This window comes from Coregonus clupeaformis, unplaced genomic scaffold (genome assembly GCF_020615455.1).
Source record: "Coregonus clupeaformis isolate EN_2021a unplaced genomic scaffold, ASM2061545v1 scaf2445, whole genome shotgun sequence".
NCBI lineage: Eukaryota > Metazoa > Chordata > Actinopteri > Salmoniformes > Salmonidae > Coregonus > Coregonus clupeaformis.
The window spans coordinates 11459-31551 of NW_025535899.1; the positions used below are offsets into that span (position 1 = coordinate 11459).

Here is a 20093-nt window from a genome sequence, read left to right on the forward strand (position 1 = left end):
GGTTGTAGTGTGGAAGTAAAAATGGGTTTCATTTAGGAGATAAAAACAACGCAAATGAATTGTATATTATTTTTGTATCGTTGAAAGAGTTTTATTTGCCTACTGTGACCTACGGTTTGTACATAGTCAGCGTATGTCCTCTGTAGAGAATCTAGATCATAGGTCACTAACAGGCGGACCGCAGTCCGGATCCGGACCCAGAAGCCGTCCATACGGACCCGGACCAAAACAAAAGATTATGAATTAAAACCTGACGGGGCGCTTCTATTTTAATATGCACAGCTTTTGTAGTCTTTACGGTACTCGTTTTGTGAATGAGGAAACTCACCGACCAATTGCATGTGAGTTAAGCGATCCCACGTGATACCACTCAGCCAATGAAGTCTTTGCATTCCTGGTGGTAAACATTGGGACTCTACAGTGCAGACAGATGAGAGTTTTAGAGGCAAGTTACCAAGGAAAAGAAAGTCGGATTAAAAAGATAGCGATATATGAAAACAAAGGGAGCGAAAACAGACGAATGAGACGGAGAAAGGGAAACGAAACAGACGAGTGAGAAACAGACGAATGAGACGGAGAAAGGGAGAGATACAGACGAGTGTGCCGGAGAAAGCTGAGGAAAATACGAGTGAGACGGAGAAAGTTGACGAAAATATGAGTGAGACGGAGAAAGGGAGCGAAACAGACGAGTGAGGCAGAAAAAGGGTAACAGTTAGAGAAAATAAGGAACAAATGGCACTCTCCAAAAAAAAGAAAAGTGGACAATGAAAACAGAGCATTTAATCCAGAATGGACAGACTCATTTCTGTTCATACTTCCCAATGGGAGCACTAAACCAGTGTGTCTCATATGTGCAGAAACCGTGGCACTTATTAAAAGTGGCAATGTGAAACGCCATTATGAGACAAAACATAAAGGTTTTGAACAAACGTACCCACTCAAATCTGAATTGAGATCACAGAAAGTAAGTAGTCTCAGAGCCCAATATGACCAGTCCACCAGGATCCTGAGCAACACATTCACTGCCCAACAACGTGCTCTTGAGTGTTCCCTCAGAGTTTCTTGGATTTTGGGTAAACACAAAAGCCATTTACAGATGGAGGGGTTGTCAAAGAATGCATGAGTGCAGTAGCTGAAACACTACTTGAGGGAAAACAAAAAAATGAGCTTTGTGATAAAATAAAGCAAATTCCCATGTCAGCATCATCTGCCACAAAGAAAAGTGAAATATTAACTCAGGATGTGCTAACCCAGCTAGATGAAGCCATGCATAAGGCACCATGTGTAGGCTTAGCTGTGGATGAGTCCACTGACATATGTGACAATGCTCAGCTGTTGGTGTTTGCCAGGTTTTTCAACACAGCCCAGAAAACATTCTGTGAAGACATGTTAGGTGTCACTCCCCTTCAGACCAGTACAAGAGGAGAGGATATCTACCTGGCCATTAAGGAGATGTTAACAAAAAGAGGAATAGAGCCAAAACAAGTGGTTTCAATAACCACAGATGGAGCCCCCTTCTATGATAGGGAAAGAAAAAGGAGCTGTAGCAAGACTGAAAAGGGGACAATCCTGAGCTTTTATCTTACCATTGCATCATTCATCAATCTGTCCTCTGTGCCTCCCTGTCAGATGAGCATGCTGAGGTGATGAATACAATGATGAAAATGATAAATTTTCTCAGGGCATCCTCTTCCTACCAGCATCGCATGCTTAGGGAATTCCTCAGAGAAGTTGATGCCAATGCTGATGATCTTTTGCTGCACAACAATGTGAGATGGCTCAGCAAAGGCAGGGTGCTAGAGCGCTTTTGGTCCATCAGGAGGGAATTAGCATCTTTTTTTGGCAGAGCTAAGCAGTCAGAAGGCAACACAGTTTTCTCTCTTTTTAGAAAATGAGAAATGGATGGATAATGTGGCCTTTTTTGGTTGACATCACGTCACATCTGAATGAACTGAATTTGAGGCTACAGGGCAAGGACAATTCAATTTGTGAACTGATGACAGCTGTTCGCTCCTTTCAGAGGAAACTTGAAGTGTTCAAGGAAGACCTGCAGGGAGACTGTGTACACTTCCCAGCAGTGCAGGAACAGGTTCAGGGACAGAGAGAGATTTGTCTTCTTTTGTTGATTTTATTGATAAGCTGATTGTAAACTTCAGCAACCGTTTTGACAGCTTCAGCTTTGGAGAGCAGCTCACCATGTTCATTCAGAACCCATTTCTGATCACAGATGTCAGGGGGTTCTCAAAGGAAGTCACACAGCACTTTAAATGGGTAAATGCTGGGTCTCTCCAGATGCAATTGGTTGATCTCCAAGCAGATGTGGCCCTGAAAGAGCAGTTTGTAAGAACTGACCCTTCCACTTTCTGGTTCCAAATGGTCCCTGAGACTGCTTTCCCGGGTCTGAGGAAAGTAGCCCTATACATCTTGACCATGTTTGGCTCCACATACAACTGCGAGGCAGCTTTCTCCACAATGAACATAATTAAAACTAAATATCGTTCCAGGCTCACCAATGAGCACCTTCACATGTGTATGAGAATGGCCCTGACTCCATTCAAGCCCAGGTTTAAAATTCTGGCAAGACAGGCTAAAGCTCAATTCTCTCACTGAGCAAAAACATGGTGGAGTGGGATATGAGGGGAAGAAAGTGATACTCTAAAACTGTTCAATTGTTAAGATCTGTTGAGATTTATTATTTGTAAAATTGGTTGAGACTGTTGAGTCAAGATGTGAAACAGAAAAGGGGAAATTCAAACTTTTCCTCCCTTTATATTATTTTTCTGAAGTTAAGCACTTTTTTGAAAATGCACAATTTTCACATTTTATTTATTTTCTCTTATTTTGACATGCAGCCCTAGTTTTATTTAGTTAATTAATGAGAGCACATTGTACATATCTACAGTCATACATATATGTTCAGTAGGGCTGCCCCTCTTAGTCGATTAGTCGACTAATCGGTCGTTTTGGTCTTAGTCACTAAGATTTCTTTAGTCGATAAGTCATTTTTATGCTTATTCATGCTTAATTACTCATTTCCAAGTAACTTATGAGAACATTTCTGGTGAACACGAGATTTAAAGTGGTGCTTTTGCAGGATTAATTTCGGAGAAACTCAGTTTTACAGATGGTTAATTAACTACATTTATATTGCGCTTTTCTAGTCTTGCACAGCTCTGTCGATTAAATCAACTAATCGATTAGTCGACAAACTCATATAAGTGTTAGTCGACTAAGAATTTCTTTAGTCGAGGACAACCCTAATGTTCAGTTCTATGTTTCGTGATAATAAATATTGTCAACAAGTTTTTGAATTGTACTGAATTAATTTGATTAGACGGTCAGTTATTGATTACATTCAGAACTACTAGGCTACTTAAATATATATACCACTAAATTGTTAGACATTATGATCTTCTGGACCTTTGCTTCAAAACATTTTCTCTAAATGGACCTTTTTTAAATTTTGTTGAATACCCCTGATCTAGATGTACTGTATGCTGTACAGCCAGTCAATGCAATTTCCAGCTTCCAGCTTTCATGCAATTGCACACTCCTCTGTGTAGAAAGCTGGTACCCACAAAAGATTAACTCAGGTCTGATGTTTTTCTTAATCCATTGAAAACCCCTTATTCTAAAGAGCTTGCTAGTTATACCTTACTCCTTACAAAGTGCACTACTTTTAACCAGAGCCCTATGTGGGCTATATAGGGAATTGGGTGCCATTTGAGAGACAGTCCCAGTGTTCCCCAGTCACACGTAGCGTCCACTGGACTTGATCTCCGGACACAGCCAGGCCTCCAGGTCCTCTATCTTCATGGACTCTTTCCGACTGGTCAGACTGGCGGCGCGTGTGATCTTGGTCAGCGTCTCTCGTAGGGCGGCGGCAGGTAGACCATGACGAACACACTGTCCGACATGTCAGAGCTGGTGCTGGTGTGGCGTTCGCGTTGGCCGGTGAGCGAGGAGAGGAACTCAGCGCTGCTCTCGGCGTCCTGGAGGTCCAGGGCGATGATTTGGGCCAGGCTGAGCTTGGGAGAGGAGCACCTCCAGTAGGCCAGGAGTACCAGGAGGCCCAGAATGAGGAGGGAGGCAACGGGGAGGACCACATAGAGGAGCAGCTCTGACCTCCCCTCCTGGTTGAGGTTCAGCTCATTCCAGTTGTAGCCCTGGTGGTTTTGGAGGGGAAAGGGTTAATAAACCACATCATTCAAAGGACAGAAAAAAGATTCCCATAAAATACATTCAGGACTATGTTAAAGATATGAAATCTGAAAATCAGTAATGGGTTTTGCCTCAAAACGGCAATGTTCCACTGGATCAGTGTTGATCCTCTTCCATCTTCTCAAAACTGAACATACATGGTTGTGAAATCAAGATATCCTACAGAGGCTCAATAGAGCTTATGCCATTTGATATTGCCTGAGTGTTCTATTCCCCTGTTGACACAATCAGTGTCCCAAATTCACCCGACCAATCGGTTTCAGTGCTCAGATAATGCTGATCCTCATCTGGATGACTGACTAAAGACCCGTCAACATCACTCCGCTCTGCTGAAAGTCCCGAAAAGCTTTCCTTTGCCATTTCCCTGACATGAACTGCACTCACAAGCTCTCATCATAGTCGTGATATCCAATACTATTCCAAGAGGCTAAGGCACTCAACTAACAACAACAAGAGAGTGTGTAGCCTGCAGAAGTCTGTGTAGCCACAGGCTGGCCGAAGTACCTTGGACAGCGCTCCTCCAGTGAGGAAAAATAAAAGATAATATAAAATAAAAAATAATACACTTAAAAAAGTAGTGTTCAGAATAATTTTCGGTCTGTTCTTTAGATTGTTAAGCCAGTATGCCACCTACCTCCTCCCAGGTGTAAAGCAAAAAGTCAACTCAAAAACTGCTGCAGCTCTCCAGGACTCAGGTTGCCTACCTCCTGGGCCTACCAAAAGTTACATCTCTGGGTCTCACAGTAGTCTACATGTAAAGACTACTGCTGAATCAGACTCACTCAGTAACAACAAGCTGATGATCCCTTACCTGTAACTGTCTCTACCGTGGGGGGAGAAGGTGACCCAGTCACCCAATCGATGGACCCTCTGCCGGCTGGCCCAAACTTTATCCAGCTGCTGTCCAGTAGCGTTCGCATGCTGCCGTGGTGTCGTTGTAGGCAAACGGCTAAACTGAGTAGCAGAACTCGAGACAAACACGTCCGACTACTAAGCGCTTATCCAGAGCGACTTACAGTTAGTGAGTGCATACATTTTTCATACTGGCCCCCCGTGGGAAACGAACCCACAACCCTGGCGATGCAAGCGCCATGCTCTACCAACTGAGCTACAGGGGACACTTACTTGCATCGAGTCATTCGCCATCGTTTTTCTAGCAGGCTTTGTGTGGTCGTGTTCCAGTGATGAAGCCGTTCTAGACCAGACCAACTAGACTGGACACATGCGATTGCCCGGCGAGTCCTCACAATGGTCTTCTCCACAAATTTAGGCAGGTAGATTGTCAAGTCATCCAAATTTCGCGCATGCGCTCTGTCCAAAAACTCACCACTATATTCTCTGAGATAAATTAACTTTTAAAAACAATTCTCAGTCAATGGTCAAAGATAATCCCATTGTTGTGTCGCCTCAATGCACCACTGCCCAAAGAAGCTGGTGATCCCAAAATGTTTGTCTAGTTTCAACAAAAGGTTCGTTCAACAAATACAAAATGTTCCCGGGTGTGTCTTTAAAATATCAGCAGGGTAAAGCCTAAAACAAAACTGTTTGATTCAGTTCATTGTTATTTTCTTTGGAGGCTAGCTATCAACAGCTAGAGCACAAGAGGAACAAACGGCACGACTCCCTCCCTATCCGCATAACAGACTCCGAAGAGGGATAGAGATCCATTGCTAACATACAACGCTACAGAGGCAAAAAAACTGTAACATCCGTGAAACATGAACAAGCGTCAGTCTCCCAGTATCACATTACACAAAAGCCTTCTTTTAATCCGCTTTGAGCCATTTTGCGTTACAAACGGACTACCTTATATTACCGAATGACCGAAGAGTGTCACCGGTAAAAGCGTTGTTGTTTGCTCTTCGTTTGGTTTTGGAGGGCAGAGGAATATCGCCTTGTCTGTCCGCGCATTGCCGATGATGGCTTGAGCGGGAGGCTACACTTTTTTTTCTGGTGGAGCTGCGCGCGGTTGCGCTGGCGCAATGTGTATGGTAGGTAGCAGGAGCGCGCCCAATGTATCATGTGACCATGTCCAGACCATGGATTTGTCATTTCCATCTTCTCCTAATGAACAAACTGTTGCTTATCTCTTTCCCCTATTCCAGATTTGCAATTTCGCCACACACAAAACAACTGCTATTGTTATTACTCTGCTTACAAGTAATAATGTGCCCATACAATCACAACCAGAAGATTGTAAATGGAGTACAGTTACAGTAGAATAAAAAGTATATGACTGTACAGCATTTACAGTTTTTCTCAATTGCTAAAACACTAAACCCTATTGTCTGAACCAAATGCTCAGTTGCCTGAACCCACTGATTGAATCAATCACTCGTTTGGCAAAACCATAAGCACTTTTCACCTGTTTAGACATAACTTGCCAACACATTTTCATTGTGATGCACCCGTGCTGCATAATGGTGAGCACAGGTGACAAAAGTCAAACACAATTAGAGCACAGGTGTCACCACTTGAACACAACAACTCAAAATTGATCACACTTGTGGCCCTAATGATGTGAGGGAACATATACAGTAAGCCAGTTCAGAGAGCACTGGTTTGTGAGGCCCTACAATGGATAGAAATCTGAGAGGAAGAGTTCGTGTGAGAGGAGGTCGAGGTGGTCGAGGTGGTCAGCGAAGACAAAGAACAGTAATATCTGATTAAATCATAGCTACTGTGATTGACCATGTTCTTGTCCATGGTATGAGCATGAGGGAGGCTGGACAAAGGGTACAACCAAACATCAGTAGATTCACTGTGTCCACCATAATCCGAAGATTTAGAGAAGAGAACAGGTGATTACCTTTTTTTGACATTATAGTACAGTATGTAAATGTTGACAGCAATTACTGTATGACATACTATATACTGTACCACAGTATACTGTAAGTAAATATATGTTTCAGTACATCACTGTACCAATGTACTGTAGTATTGTAATGGAGGGTTGGTCTAACTGTTTGTAGGCCTAGTATTCCATGTATATTTTTGTAACTCCATGTTCTCTTTTGTAGAATTGAAAGACTGCCACATGGGGGGGTGGGAGGACAGGTATGTTCTCCCCACACCAAGAGACCCTAATTGTTGATATGGTCTGTGAGAACAATGCCATTAAACTGAGCGAAATTCAGCAGAAGATCATTGAGGACCATTTAAATTTTGAGGGTATCAACAGTGTCAGCCTCTCTACTGTTGATCGTGTCCTCAAGCGCAACAGACTGCGCATGAAACAGCTATACAGAGTGCCCTTTGATCGCAACTCAGACAGAGTCAAAGAGCAAAGATTCCAGTATGTACAGGTTGGCATATATCCAGACACATTCAATGTTGATTACTCTAAGTAGTGATTTACTGTAGTGGCCTAAATCACTTTTTCCGTATCACTTACAAAACTATATATATTTCTACAGAGGGTTTTTCAACTGGATGCAATGGAAAGACCCCATCAATACATCTACATGGATGAAGCTGGGTTTAATCTCACCAAAAGGAGAAGGAGAGGCCGTAATGTGATTGGCCATCGGGCCATTGTTGGTGTTCCTGGGCAGCGTGGTGGCAATGTCACATTATGTGCTGCCATCAGCAATCATAGGGTTGTCCACCATCATGCCAACCTGGGGCCCTACAACACTCACCAGCTCCTCATTTTCCTCAATCACATGCAAGATGCTTTGTTAGGGCAGCAGGATGAGCATCCCATCTACAGTGGGGAAAAAAAGTATTTAGTCAGCCACCAATTGTGCAAGTTCTCCCACTTAAAAAGATGAGAGAGGCCTGTAATTTTCATCATAGGTACATGTCAACTATGACAGACAAATTGAGAAAAAAAAAATCCAGAAAATCACATTGTAGGATTTTTATGAATTTATTTGCAAATTATGGTGGAAAATAAGTATTTGGTCACCTACAAACAAGCAAGATTTCTGGCTCTCACAGACCTGTAACTTCTTCTTTAAGAGGCTCCTCTGTCCTCCACTCGTTACCTGTATTAATGGCACCTGTTTGAACTTGTTATCAGTATAAAAGACACCTGTCCACAACCTCAAACAGTCACACTTCAAACTCCACTTTGGCCAAGACCAAAGAGCTGTCAAAGGACACCAGAAACAAAATTGTAGACCTGCACCAGGCTGGGAAGACTGAATCTGCAATAGGTAAGCAGCTTGGTTTGAAGAAAACAACTGTGGGAGCAATTCTTAGGATATGGAAGACATACAAGACCACTGATAATCTCCCTCGATGTGGGGCTCCACGCAAGATCTCACCCCGTGGGGTCAAAATGATCACAAGAACGGTGAGCAAAAATCCCAGAACCACATGGGGGGACCTAGTGAATGACCTGCAGAGAGCCGGGACCAAAGTAACAAAGCCTACCATCAGTAACACACTACACCGCCAGGGACTGAAATCCTGCAGTGCCAGACGTGTCCCCCTGCTTAAGCCAGTACATGTCCAGGCCCGTCTGAAGTTTGCTAGAGTGCATTTGGATGATCCAGAAGAGGATTGGGAGAATGTTATATGGTCAGATGAAACCAAAATATAACTTTTTGGTAAAAACTCAACTCGTCGTGTTTGGAGGACAAAGAATGCTGAGTTGCATCCAAAGAGCACCATACCTACTGTGAAGCATGGGGGTGGAAAATGCTTTGGGGCTGTTTTCCTGCAAAGGGACCAGGACGACTGATCCGTGTAAAGGAAAGAATGAATGGGGCCATGTATCGTGAGATTTTGAGTGAAAACCTCCTTCCATCAGCAAGGGCATTGAAGATGAAACGTGGCTGGGTCTTTCAGCATGATAATGATCCCAAACACACCGCCCGGGCAACCTGAAGGAGTGGCTTCGTAAGAAGCATTTCAAGGTCCTGGAGTGGCCTAGCCAGTCTCCAGATCTCAACCCCATAGAAAATATTTGGAGGGAGTTGAAAGTCCGTGTTGCCCAGCGACAGCCCCAAAACATCACTGCACTAGAGGAGATCTGCATGGAGGAATGGGCCAAAATACCAGCAACAGTGTGTGAAAACCTTGTGAACACTTACAGAAAACGTTTGACCTGTGTCATTTCAACAAAGGGTATATAACAAAGTATTGAGAAACTTTTGTTATTGACCAAATACTTATTTTCCACCATAATTTGGAAATAAATTCATGAAAAATCCTACAATGTGAATTTCTTGGATTTTTTTTCTCATTTTGTCTGTCATAGTTGACGTGTATCTATGATGAAAATTACAGGCCTCTCTCATCTTTTTAAGTGGGAGAACTTGCACAATTGGTGGCTGACTAAATACTTTTTTTCCCCACTGTATGTTGTTGTTTGGGACAATGTGAGTTTTCACAGAGCCCTCCAGGTTAGAGAGTGGTACAATATGAACCAAGGTTTTATCAATCTTTGCCTTCCACCGTACTCCCCTTTCCTAAACCCCATTGAGGAATTCTTCTCCTCATGGCGGTGGAAGGTATATGAACGCCAACCTTACACCAGGGTAAATCTCCTGCAAGCCATGGGACTTGCCTGTGGTGACATAGGTGTGGAGGCATGCCAAGCCTGGATACGGCATGCCAGGGGTTTTTTCCCCCGTTGCCTGGCCAGACAAAATGTTGCCTGTGATGTGGATGAAGTCCTGTGGCCTGACCCAGTACGGAGACATGATGCTGTGGCTGAGTAATGCACTTATTTGTATATTTCTGTACTTTATTTTTACATGGGCTTACTGTACACAAGTGGCAAATGCATAAGAGTTCTGTTTGTTTTTACAAGTGCTACATGTAAATGCACAAGATTTCTGTTTTGTCTTTTTGTACAAGTGCTAAATGCACAGGTTTTTTTTGTTTTGCAAAATGCATTTAGCCTACAGTGAACAATAAACATTTATTTCTCCAGCTTCATGTCCTGAGCATTGTGTTTTCTATTTTTCTACGTAGTGTTTAGTGACTGTTCAGTAGTGTTTTTTATTTTGATTGACTCGGGGCACGATTTGACAACATAGTTCAGTTTTGAGCACAGATTGAACTGTTTTGAGGTGAAAGTTTGGTTTTGCAAGAAGAGTCTGAGGTTTTGTGAATGTAGCTTGAAAATTGGGTTTTGTGTTCACAGTTAAGAGAAAAAGGAGAGCAGCTTTCAAGAAATGTGTCTTAGCAACCGAGAAAAACTGTAATATCAGAAATCTACAAGTGTGACACTCTGGCTCCATGGACTTTGATTATTGAGCCAGGGTTGATCATTTTCATTGTTTGGGTGTATTTCTATGTTGGGTATTCTAGTTGTTCATTTCTATGTTTGGTGATTGTTCTTGATTAGTCATATGACTCCCAATCGGAGGTAACGAAGTGTCAGCTGTCGGCTCGTTATCTCTGATTGGGAGCCATATTTATACTGTGTGTTTTCTCTTGGGTGTTGTGGGTTTTTGTTCCGTTTCAGTCATAGTCACTGTTGGACTTCACTATCGTCATTTATGTTGTTGTTATCGTGGTTGCTTTAATTAAATAAAGTCAACATGTTCGCTAAACACGCTGCGCCTTGGTCCGCTTCCTTAGACGATCGTGACAGAAAAAACCCACCATAAAAGGACCAAGCAGCGTATCCAGGAACACCCGCAGGGAGAGAACGCTGGTGGATGTCCTCCTCGGCTGGGGACATATTACGCAGGAGGAGGCCGTCCCGGTACCGGAGGGCGATGAAGGGGAGAACCTGGCAGGAGAGGAGCAACGGCGTCAGCAGGGGCCATCATCGGGAGGGACGAGAGGCAACCCCAAAAAAGTTTTTTTGGGGGGCACATGGCAGGCGGCTGGGCAGCAGGAGGCTGCCACAGGGAGACGTGGAGAGAAGGCTATCGGATTACGGGAGCCATTGGCGAGTAGAGGAAGGGAAGTTGTTGCGGCACGGCGTGAGAGACTGATGTGTGTTACCAGTCCGGTCCGGCCCGTTCCTGATCCCCAGTTAAAGCCAGTGGTGTGTGTTCCCAGTACGGACCGGCCTGTTCCTACTCCACGCATCAAGCCCACGGTGTGCGTCGCCAGTCCAGCCCGGCCTGTTCCTGCTCCACGCACAGAACCTACGGTGTGCGTCGCCAGCCCAGCCCGGCCTGTTCTGCTCCACGCACAGAACCTACGGTGTGCGTCGCCAGCCCAGCCCGGCCTGTTCCTGCTCCACGCACAGAACCTAAGGTGTGCGTCGCCAGCCCAGCCCGGCCTGTTCCTGCTCCACGCACAGAACCTACGGTGTGCGTCGCCAGCCCAGCCCGGCCTGTTCCTGCTCCACGCACAGAACCTACGGTGTGCGTCGCCAGCCCAGCCCGGCCTGTTCCTGCCACTGCACCAAACCTACGGTGCGCGTCGCCAGCCCGGTCCGGCCTGTTCCTGCCACCCGCACCAAGTCTACGGTGCGCGTCGCCAGCTCCGACCCGGCCTGTTCCTGCCACTGCACCAAACCTACGGTGCGCGTCGCCAGCCGGTCCGGCCTGTTCCTTCTCCCCGCACTAGCCCTGAGATGCGTGTCCTCAGCCTGGGACCACCAGTTCCGGCACCACGCACTAGGCCTTATGTGCGTTCCCAGGGGTCCAGCATGCCCTGTTGCTTCTCCCGCACTAGCCCTGAGATGCGTGTCCTCAGCCCGGTACCTCCTGTTCCGGCACCACGCACCAGGCCTACGATGCGCCTCAGCGGCAGAGCTGCCGTCTGCCCAACGGGCCTGAACTGTCCGTCTGCCCAACGCCGTCTGAACTGCCCGTCTGCCCAACGGGCGCCTGAACTGCCCGTCTGCCCAACGCCGTCTGAACTGTCCGTCTGCCAAGCGCCGCAGGAACTGCCCGTCTGTACTGAGCCTGCAAAGCCGCCCCGTCTGCCATGAGCCTTCAGAGCCGTCCGCTCAGACCGGAGCCGCTAGAGCTCTCCGCCAGACAGGAGCAGCCAGAGCCTTCCGCCAGACAGGATCAGCCAGAGCCTTCCGCCAGACAGGATCAGCCAGAGCCTTCCGCCAGACAGGATCAGCCAGAGCCTTCCGCCAGACAGGATCAGCCAGAGCCTTCCGCTCAGACAGGATCAGCCAGAGCCTTCCGCCAGACAGGATCAGCCAGAGCCTTCCGCCAGACAGGATCAGCCAGAGCCTTCTGCCAGACAGGATCAGCCAGAGCCTTCCGCCAGCCAGGATCCGCCAGAGCCGTCCAGCCAGGATCCGCCAGAGCCGTCCAGCCAGGATCCGCCAGAGCCAGCCAGCCAGGATCCGCCATTCCAGTCCGGTGCTGCCCCTCAGGCCGGTGCTGCCCCTTAGTCAGGTACTGTCCCTTAGTCGGTGCTGCCCCTTAGTCCGGTGCTGCCCCTTAGTCCGGTGCCGCCCCTTAATCCAGTGGGGGTTTAGTTGGGGGGGTGGTCATGTGGAGGGGGCTACGGAAGCGGATAGTGACTAAGGTGGGGTGGGGACCACGACCTGGGCCAGAGCCGCCACCATGGACAGACGCCCACCCAGACCCTCCCCTAGACTGTATGCTGGTGCGCCCCGGAGTTCGCACCTTTAGGGGGTACTGTGACACTCTGGCTCCATGGACTTTGATTATTGAGCCAGGGTTGTTCATTTTCATTGTTTGGGTGTATTTCTATGTTGGGTATTCTAGTTGTTCATTTCTATGTTTGGTGATTGTTCTTGATTAGTCATATGACTCCCAATCGGAGGTAACGAGTGTCAGCTGTCGGCTCGTTATCTCTGATTGGGAGCCATATTTATACTGTGTGTTTTCTCTTGGGTGTTGTGGGTTTTTGTTCCGTTTCAGTCATAGTCACTGTTGGACTTCACTATCGTCATTTATGTTGTTGTTATCGTGGTTGCTTTAATTAAATAAAGTCAACATGTTCGCTAAACACGCTGCGCCTTGGTCCGCTTCCTTAGACGATCGTGACAACAAGTTAAACTCATTATCTAATATTGAAAGCAAGCCCAAATATATAGTGGATACATACTAGCCTACATTAAGCAAATGCCACTTTTCTAAAGTCTACAAGCCATTAGGTCAATACATAACAATAGTACCAAAGACTAACTGAGGTACAGTGTTGTGCAGAAGAGAGAGACAGAGACAGAGAGAGAGAGAGAGAGAGAGAGAGAGAGAGAGAGAGAGAGAGAGAGAGAGAGAGAGAGAGAGAGAGAGAGAGAGAGAGAGAGAGAGAGAGAGAGAGAGAGAGAGACTATGCACTCTATTGGGCAGCAGGTAGCCTAGTGGTTAAGAGCGTTGGACCAATGACCTAAAGGTTGCTGGTTCGATTTCCCGAGCCGGCAAGGTGGGAAAATATGCCGTTCTGCCCTTGAGCAAGGCAGTTAACCCCCAACAACAACTGCTCCCTGGGCGCCATGGACGTCGATTAAGGCAGCCCCCCGCACCTCTCTTGGGTTAAATGCGGAAGACACATTTCGGTTGAATGCATTCAGCTGTGCAACTGACTCGGTATCCCCTTTCCCTATTGACCTCCTTATCCCTACATAAGCAGACACTCAAACTATAGCTGAATAAAACGAAAACAAATCGCAGGGCATGCAAATGGGAGATTTGCTTACCGAGAATTTGATACTGCCAGAGGTAGACTGAGACGGAAGAGCAAAGGAACACCTGGTCATAGGTGATGTTAGGTGAAACACATCACACAAAGGCTGTGAAAATGCACACCAGAAATAGCCTGCTTACATCTGATAGCAGTAATGAGCAGGCTGAATAAACATAGCCTACATACACATCATCAAGTCTTTCATCCTATTTCCTTGTGGGGTATAGGGCAGAAGTTTATTTGATTTTACCTTGTTCCGTTTCCAGGCTTTTGCTTGCTGGAGTATATTATGGGGAATACATCTGCAATATACTGCTAATAATGTTAAACTTTATTGAAAAATACTTTTGTAAATAGTAGTATAGATCATGTTCTTGCCTTTGACAGTTTATCAGATCAGAGTTTTTCCTGGTCAGGTCCTGCATGACAGGCTGTGTTTGCACAGGCAGTCCAATTATGATTGTTTGCCCAATTCTTGGAAAAAGAGCTGATCTGATTGGTCAAAATACCAATTAGTGGAAAAGATCAGAATTGGGCAGCCTGTGTAAACGCAGCCATAGACCTTGTTTTGACCTCCATAATCTCTGCAACCCAGAACCAAATCTTGCATGAGTGCCGGGCCAGCTACTCGATTAGGTTCCGGTAGGGAGAGGTTAAGATATTGGACTAGTGTGAGCGAGTGGTGAAAGCAGGATGGACTTTGGTAGCCGTCATAAGAGACTATGACCTCCACAACCCTGAAGCTATTACATTTGAATGATCTAAACTGTCAAAGGCAAGAATATGATCTATTCTTTTTTGTACATTTCCAGAAGTATTTTCCCCTCTCGATTAACATTATTAGCAGTATATTGCAGATGTATTCCCTCAGAAACACAAATTTAGAAAATACTCAAATGTAACTCGTATTGTGTCAATACCAATACAGTTAAGAGTGTTAAAGCCTAGATTAACTATAATGACTGGCATAGTGAACTCATAATGACTGGCACAGTGAACTCATAATATTGATGCAGTACACACATCAATTTGCACTTAATAATTTGTAGTCTACAGTAGGCCTGTTAAAAACAAAAAAAGAGGTTCAAAATAGATGCAAGTACATGTTTATTGAATGAAATAGGTCCGGGCCGGGCTATGGGAGGAATCATCATGGTTTGTTATTTTTTTTGGGGGGGGGTATTGTCATGCCAGTTTCATCATCAGCCACGTCGTCTTGGTCCGCTTCCTTGGCCCATTCAGCCAAGAGCTCCTTGGTGAGGGTGATGTCACTACTACCTCCTGGCTCCAAAATGGCCGTCAGAGCTCCAATCTTCAGCATGGTCATCTATGACGTGTGCGATGGTGTCCGCCATGCAACAGATGGCTCCCTCGCCACAATAGCGTGGGGGTATGGTTGGAATCATCAAATGGGTTGTGAGTTGACTCTGGGTTTGTGGAGAGGAGGCAAGTGCACTGAAGTGCTCTAAGTGGGTATACCCACACAACTACTTTTTGCCGCTTCTCTTTTTGCAGGGGAAGCAAAATAGTTTTGCCAGGGCAGCTGTAATCCTCAGGAGGAGAGATCGTTTTTCCCCGGCTCATCAGCCACGGTATCTGAACAGGTGACAGAGAACATGGCATGACATCATTAGGACAAACCGTAAAAAAACTTTTGCAATGGAAAACAAAAACACCTTTTTTTTGTTCAAGGAAGTTCCTCCCTGTTACTTCCGTTTAATGAATAAGACCCTGATAACTTCATCATAGTCTCTTCCCCCTAACATTACAATGTGGTGAAATAATATAATTTTGTTGAAGACAAATAGACATGTGGACTGACAGAAGGGAGGACTTACCATCAGTGCCAAGGGGAGACGCCTTGTTCTTCTTCAGGGTCTTCTTGCGACCTCGCTTCCCCTCTCCTGACTTCCTCACTCCTTCCTTCACAGCCTCGTCCTTCACTGTCTTCTTAGTAGAGAGACAAACAGATATGAGTTGGTGCCTCACAATCAAACAGCCCCAATAACTAAACAACATACTGGTTAATGGTAGACTCCTTACCTGTGTGGAGGTGCTGTCCACAAGGTCTGCGGAGAGGGAGCTGCTGCTGGCCTTCTCCAAGCTAGCAGAGTCACATTTCTTGTTGTCGTCGATCGCAGCCACCTCCTCTTGGTCCTCTTCCAGGGTTTCCCCCTGGGCCAAGAGTTCCTCTGTGAGGGTGATGTCACTCTTTGAGGAGCTTGAAGAGGAGCGTGACCTCCCACTACCAAGGCTCCTCCTCGCTCCAAAATGGCCGTCAGAACTCCAGTCCTGGGCGTAGTCGCCTATGACGTGCGCGATGGTGTCTGCCATGCAACAGACGGCTACCTCGCCACCATAGCGTGCGGCACGTACGGTTGGAATCCGACGCAAGGACAACCTTTTAGCCGCAGCCTTCACGATGGCCTTCATTGCATCTTCCCCCTGAAATTGGATGCTCTCCTCCAGGCTGAAGAGGACAGAGATGTCAGCATACTTCAGGGCATGCTGGACCTCCACAAAGAGATTCTTCATCAGCCTGAAGGGGTCGTTGGCCATCATGGCCTGGGGGAACTCTGAGGCCTCCAGTCGGGCGCATGATGCCCTGGAGGATAAGCTTCAGGGTCTGGGGGCTCATGACGGTGTCCCTGGGAGTGCTGCGAAGGAGATGTCCTCCTCGATGAGGCTCTCGCCCGGTAGTAGGGAGGGAATCTTCTCCAGGAGGTCCTGCCTGGCCTTGGTGGGCATCAGGGAGCTGTCACTCACCTCAGAGACCTCAGCTCCCCCGACCTCTTTTTCCAAGGTCTGGGCAGGAGCTGCCCATGCTGCCTGAGTGGTCGTCAGGAATCCCGCACCCATGGAGGTGCTGGGGACCACCTCATCTTCATCCAGACAGGGGTTGAACTCCAGGGTCTGTGCAGGAGCTGCCCATGCTGCCTTGGTTGAGGTGGAGGGCTCTGAGTGTAAGACAGTCATGACACTCGTGACCAACTCCTCTTCTTCCTCTGATGAAGAAGGACACTGAATGTAAGGGAACCTGTCCCTAGCACCAGAATCCAGTCCTAAGAAAACACACTAATACTCTGAACTGATTCAAAGCCACATCCATGTATAGCACTATGCAGTATCTAGTACATTTACTATAATGATAATACACTGGTTATTACACTGGTTATAACAGGGTTAATACTGGTCATATTGGTAAAACAGGTTATAAATGGACCTTTCTGGATGATGACACTGGCCCTGTAATTGTCGTTGCAGGTCCTGTTCAGCCTCTTTTCCACCCAGGCGGTCAGGATCTGGCAGACGTCCTCTAGTCAAATCAACATTTATTTAAAATGTATATATAGATATATCATTATTATTTTTTATAGATGATTTTCTTCACAAAATTAGTGAACTAGGCCTTTATGACTCCTGTATGAGCGGAGAAAATGACTTGTCAGCAGAGCGGAGAAAAAGACTCCCTCCCCCCATCGACAGCACCCCCACCCCAAAACATCTTGGTCACATTGTAAATGGCAATAACAATAATAACAAGGGAGCAAGAGGAGACAAGACTACATAATAACTAACCTAGTGCTCTCTTGTCTTGATCAGAGAGTGAGGTGGAGGCCTGGGGGGTCAGGATCAGGGAGCTGCCCCTCTCCTCCTCCCCAACCCCATGAGACAAGCTGGAGTCGCTGTCCCACAAATCCTCCTCGCTGGATGTGGGGGTGCTGGGAGGCTGGGTCTGCTCCATGTCCCATGTGCTGGTCTGCCAAATCTCCCCTGCCCTCTCCCTGAACAGGGCAAAGACATTGAGGGACCCCTCACTGAGGGCTTTATGGACATCCCTTCTCTTGGCCCTCCTCACTGACCCCAGTTCTCTCACACTGACACTGGAGTGGGGTGTGTCTCTCTGGAGATAAACCCTCTCCATCTCCACTGCCTGATGACAGAGGTCGAACCGTCTCGATCCCTGTGAGGACCCAGAGCTTCTGTTGGAGCAGGACACACTTGGATGTTCCAGAGATAGTGGCTGAGCATCCACACACTCTGCCAGCTCTGGCATGTTGGACCGGCTCGATCCCTGTGATGACCCAGAGCAACTCCCACTCCGCTTTGTTGCCTCTTCCGGACCTCGTGTGGTGGACGTGCGGCCTCCTGGGCACTCTCACAGGCGTCCCTAAACAGCTCTGAGAAGATACTGGAGAGCCTCTCTTCGGTCAGAGCGATGCCTGGATTGGTGGTCTCCAGGTCATTCATACCAGAGGAGAAGAGGTCCTCCTGGGCATTCCTCAGGATATTACTCACAACCATGTCTGCTGTACCCTGAAGCTCCTTGTCTGTCTCAGAATTGGGCGTGGGGGCTTCCCGCCCCTGAGCCTCCCCCTTTGGCTCAGAGCTCCGCCGGTGGAACGTCTCCGAGACGATCTTCAGCACCCCTGACCCCCGGAAGGAGCAGTTGGATGATTCTGGACTGGAGATCCTGAGCAGAGCTATCGCTGGCAGGAGGAATGCATAGGACATGTCCTCCAGGTCCTCTATGGTCACATTCTTAGAAAGAAATACGGAAAACAACCATTTTTAAATGACTGCATTTCCTCTTAGTCTTTAAGTTACACGTTTTTGTTGTTGTTGGCATGATTAGTCGGTAAAGAAGTAGAAATGGGGTAAAGAAGAAAAAATGGGGGACTTACCATTTGTTTGAGGAACTTCCTGATGCACTTTCTCTGACTGGAAAACAAACAAACACCAGGAATCATTGGTTAGTAGACTGGCAACTAGATTCCATTTTTCTACTGCACATAACACGGTTCAGAGCAGAACTCACGGGTGAGACTTCAGGAAGTCCTCTAGAGAAGACGCCTCCTCTACGTTCTCAGGTGTCATCTCACGGGGTGTGTCCGCCAGAGAAGTGGCATCGGAGGTGACATCACTCTCTGGGGTCTCTGGGGTAAGGGGGTCATCAACAGATGGAGAGGAGTTCATTCTCACCTCATCCTCAGGTGTCATGGGGCCTGGTGGCACTGAAAGAGAAGAGAATCAGAATTACCGCTGAACAAGCTATTAACCATGGCAACGATTCTATTGAATAACCACTGTGTCACCAACACCCACCTGTTGTCTCCACCTTCGTCACTTTAGTGTTCTTGATAGCTGGCAGGACACCTAAAGAAAGAGGAGAGTCGAGCCATTAGTTGATCCTTCCACCATATATCCTTTAAGAATTATATCAATAAATCCAAGTATTTTGGAAGTGGTGATCAATACCCACTGTAACTGGTTGTTGGAGATAGAAGCGGTGGAGGCAGCGCCAACACACCAACTACTTGGTGGCTTGGTTTTTTCGCCGCTGCCTTGGCCTCTCTGTCCTTTCTGGACTCCACGGCCTCTCTGGCGTTCTTTTCGGCCTTGGCCATCTTGGCCTGACCGCTCAGCCTGGGGCCTCGTGGGGGCTTCGGCACGAAGTTCTGAGATAAACAACAATATTAGCAAAATCGTATCACCATAGAAACCATCTCTTTCACCATAGACATGACGGTACTGAGTGACATGTCACATAAGGGCTAACTTTAGAATTAGAATAAGAATCAGAATTTGAATGCTATTGGTTCTAACTAGTACAGTAAGTGACCCATGCATCATTATCTCATTGTCATATAACTTACATTACAACCAACTCTCAGTTACAACCAGGTAAAGATTTCAAAACAAAACGTCCTTATACAACCAGGGGCATGTTCAGCAAGACAACGTTTAGCAACATTCAGATAGAATTACGCTATAATGAACAAACATGCCTCTTAAACATGTAGAATAAGGAATCACGTAAGCTCTAGTCATGGCATTTGTATCGGCAATGTTCAACAACGTTTTGCCACTGAACATGGCCCAGTATACAACCTGCCCATCCCCTACCAAGGTGCCAATCAAAATGGATGTGGGCGGAGCTCAGATTAGGGGTGACCAAAAATGGACAAGCGTGGTTTAGCCCTATACATCATTAGCATATGAATGACAGCACTATCCACTTGACCAACGAACCAATAAAAATGGATGTCCAATTAAGGCATAGCATTTCTGACCAAGAGCCAATCAAAACGGATGTGGCAGGCACTCGGGATTTGATTCGAAGAGGGGACCAAAATTGGAAGTGGGCAGGGCTTAATCACATTAAAAGCCTAATCACAATTGAAGTGGGTGTGGCTTAGAGCCAACCAGTCTGCTCTGAGAGGTTTGCCTGGAGTACATTCAGCATGCCTAACGTTACAAAACGTTTTGAACGTTTTCCAATTGAACTGATACGTATTTCACTCTGAACTGTTCAAAGCGTTTTGCAACAGAACTCA

At 46.5% G+C, this 20093-nt stretch overlaps 2 protein-coding genes and 1 long non-coding RNA gene across 3 annotated transcripts; all 3 read right to left on the reverse strand.

The window, feature by feature from the left end:
• Positions 1–582: 582 nt before the first annotated feature.
• Positions 583–1508, reverse strand: LOC121561789. The gene is made up of 2 exons (XR_005999322.2): positions 992–1508; positions 583–805 (listed from the first exon to the last, which is right to left on the reverse strand). It is a non-coding gene; the product is annotated as an uncharacterized LOC121561789 (long non-coding RNA).
• A 13799-nt stretch (positions 1509–15307) lies between these two features.
• LOC123488742 lies at positions 15308–16314 on the reverse strand. Its single transcript, XM_045219533.1, has 3 exons — positions 15799–16314; positions 15594–15702; positions 15308–15351 (listed from the first exon to the last, which is right to left on the reverse strand). The coding sequence occupies exons 1-3, from the start codon at positions 16312–16314 to the stop codon at positions 15308–15310; spliced, it is 669 nt and encodes a 222-aa protein (XP_045075468.1).
• A 506-nt stretch (positions 16315–16820) lies between these two features.
• On the reverse strand, positions 16821–17827 carry LOC123488741. The gene is made up of 2 exons (XM_045219532.1): positions 17335–17827; positions 16821–17071 (listed from the first exon to the last, which is right to left on the reverse strand). Exons 1-2 carry the CDS (start codon positions 17810–17812, stop codon positions 16896–16898), a joined length of 654 nt encoding a protein of 217 aa, XP_045075467.1. The 5' UTR covers positions 17813–17827; the 3' UTR covers positions 16821–16895.
• Between the last annotated feature and the right edge of the window lie 2266 nt (positions 17828–20093).

Coding starts and splice junctions, on each gene's coding strand:
- LOC123488741 (XM_045219532.1), bottom strand. CDS start 17,812: ATGCCAGAGCTGGCAGAGTGTGTGGATGCTCAGCCACTATCTCTGGAA. Junction 17,072..17,334: donor TCAAGACAAGAGAGCACTAG/GTTAGTTATTAT, acceptor TGATTTGACTAG/AGGACGTCTGCCAGATCCTG.
- LOC123488742 (XM_045219533.1), bottom strand. CDS start 16,314: ATGGCCAACGACCCCTTCAGGCTGATGAAGAATCTCTTTGTGGAGGTC. Junction 15,703..15,798: donor TGGACAGCACCTCCACACAG/GTAAGGAGTCTA, acceptor TCTACTAAGAAG/ACAGTGAAGGACGAGGCTGT. Junction 15,352..15,593: donor GTCTCCCCTTGGCACTGATG/GTAAGTCCTCCC, acceptor TCACCTGTTCAG/ATACCGTGGCTGATGAGCCG.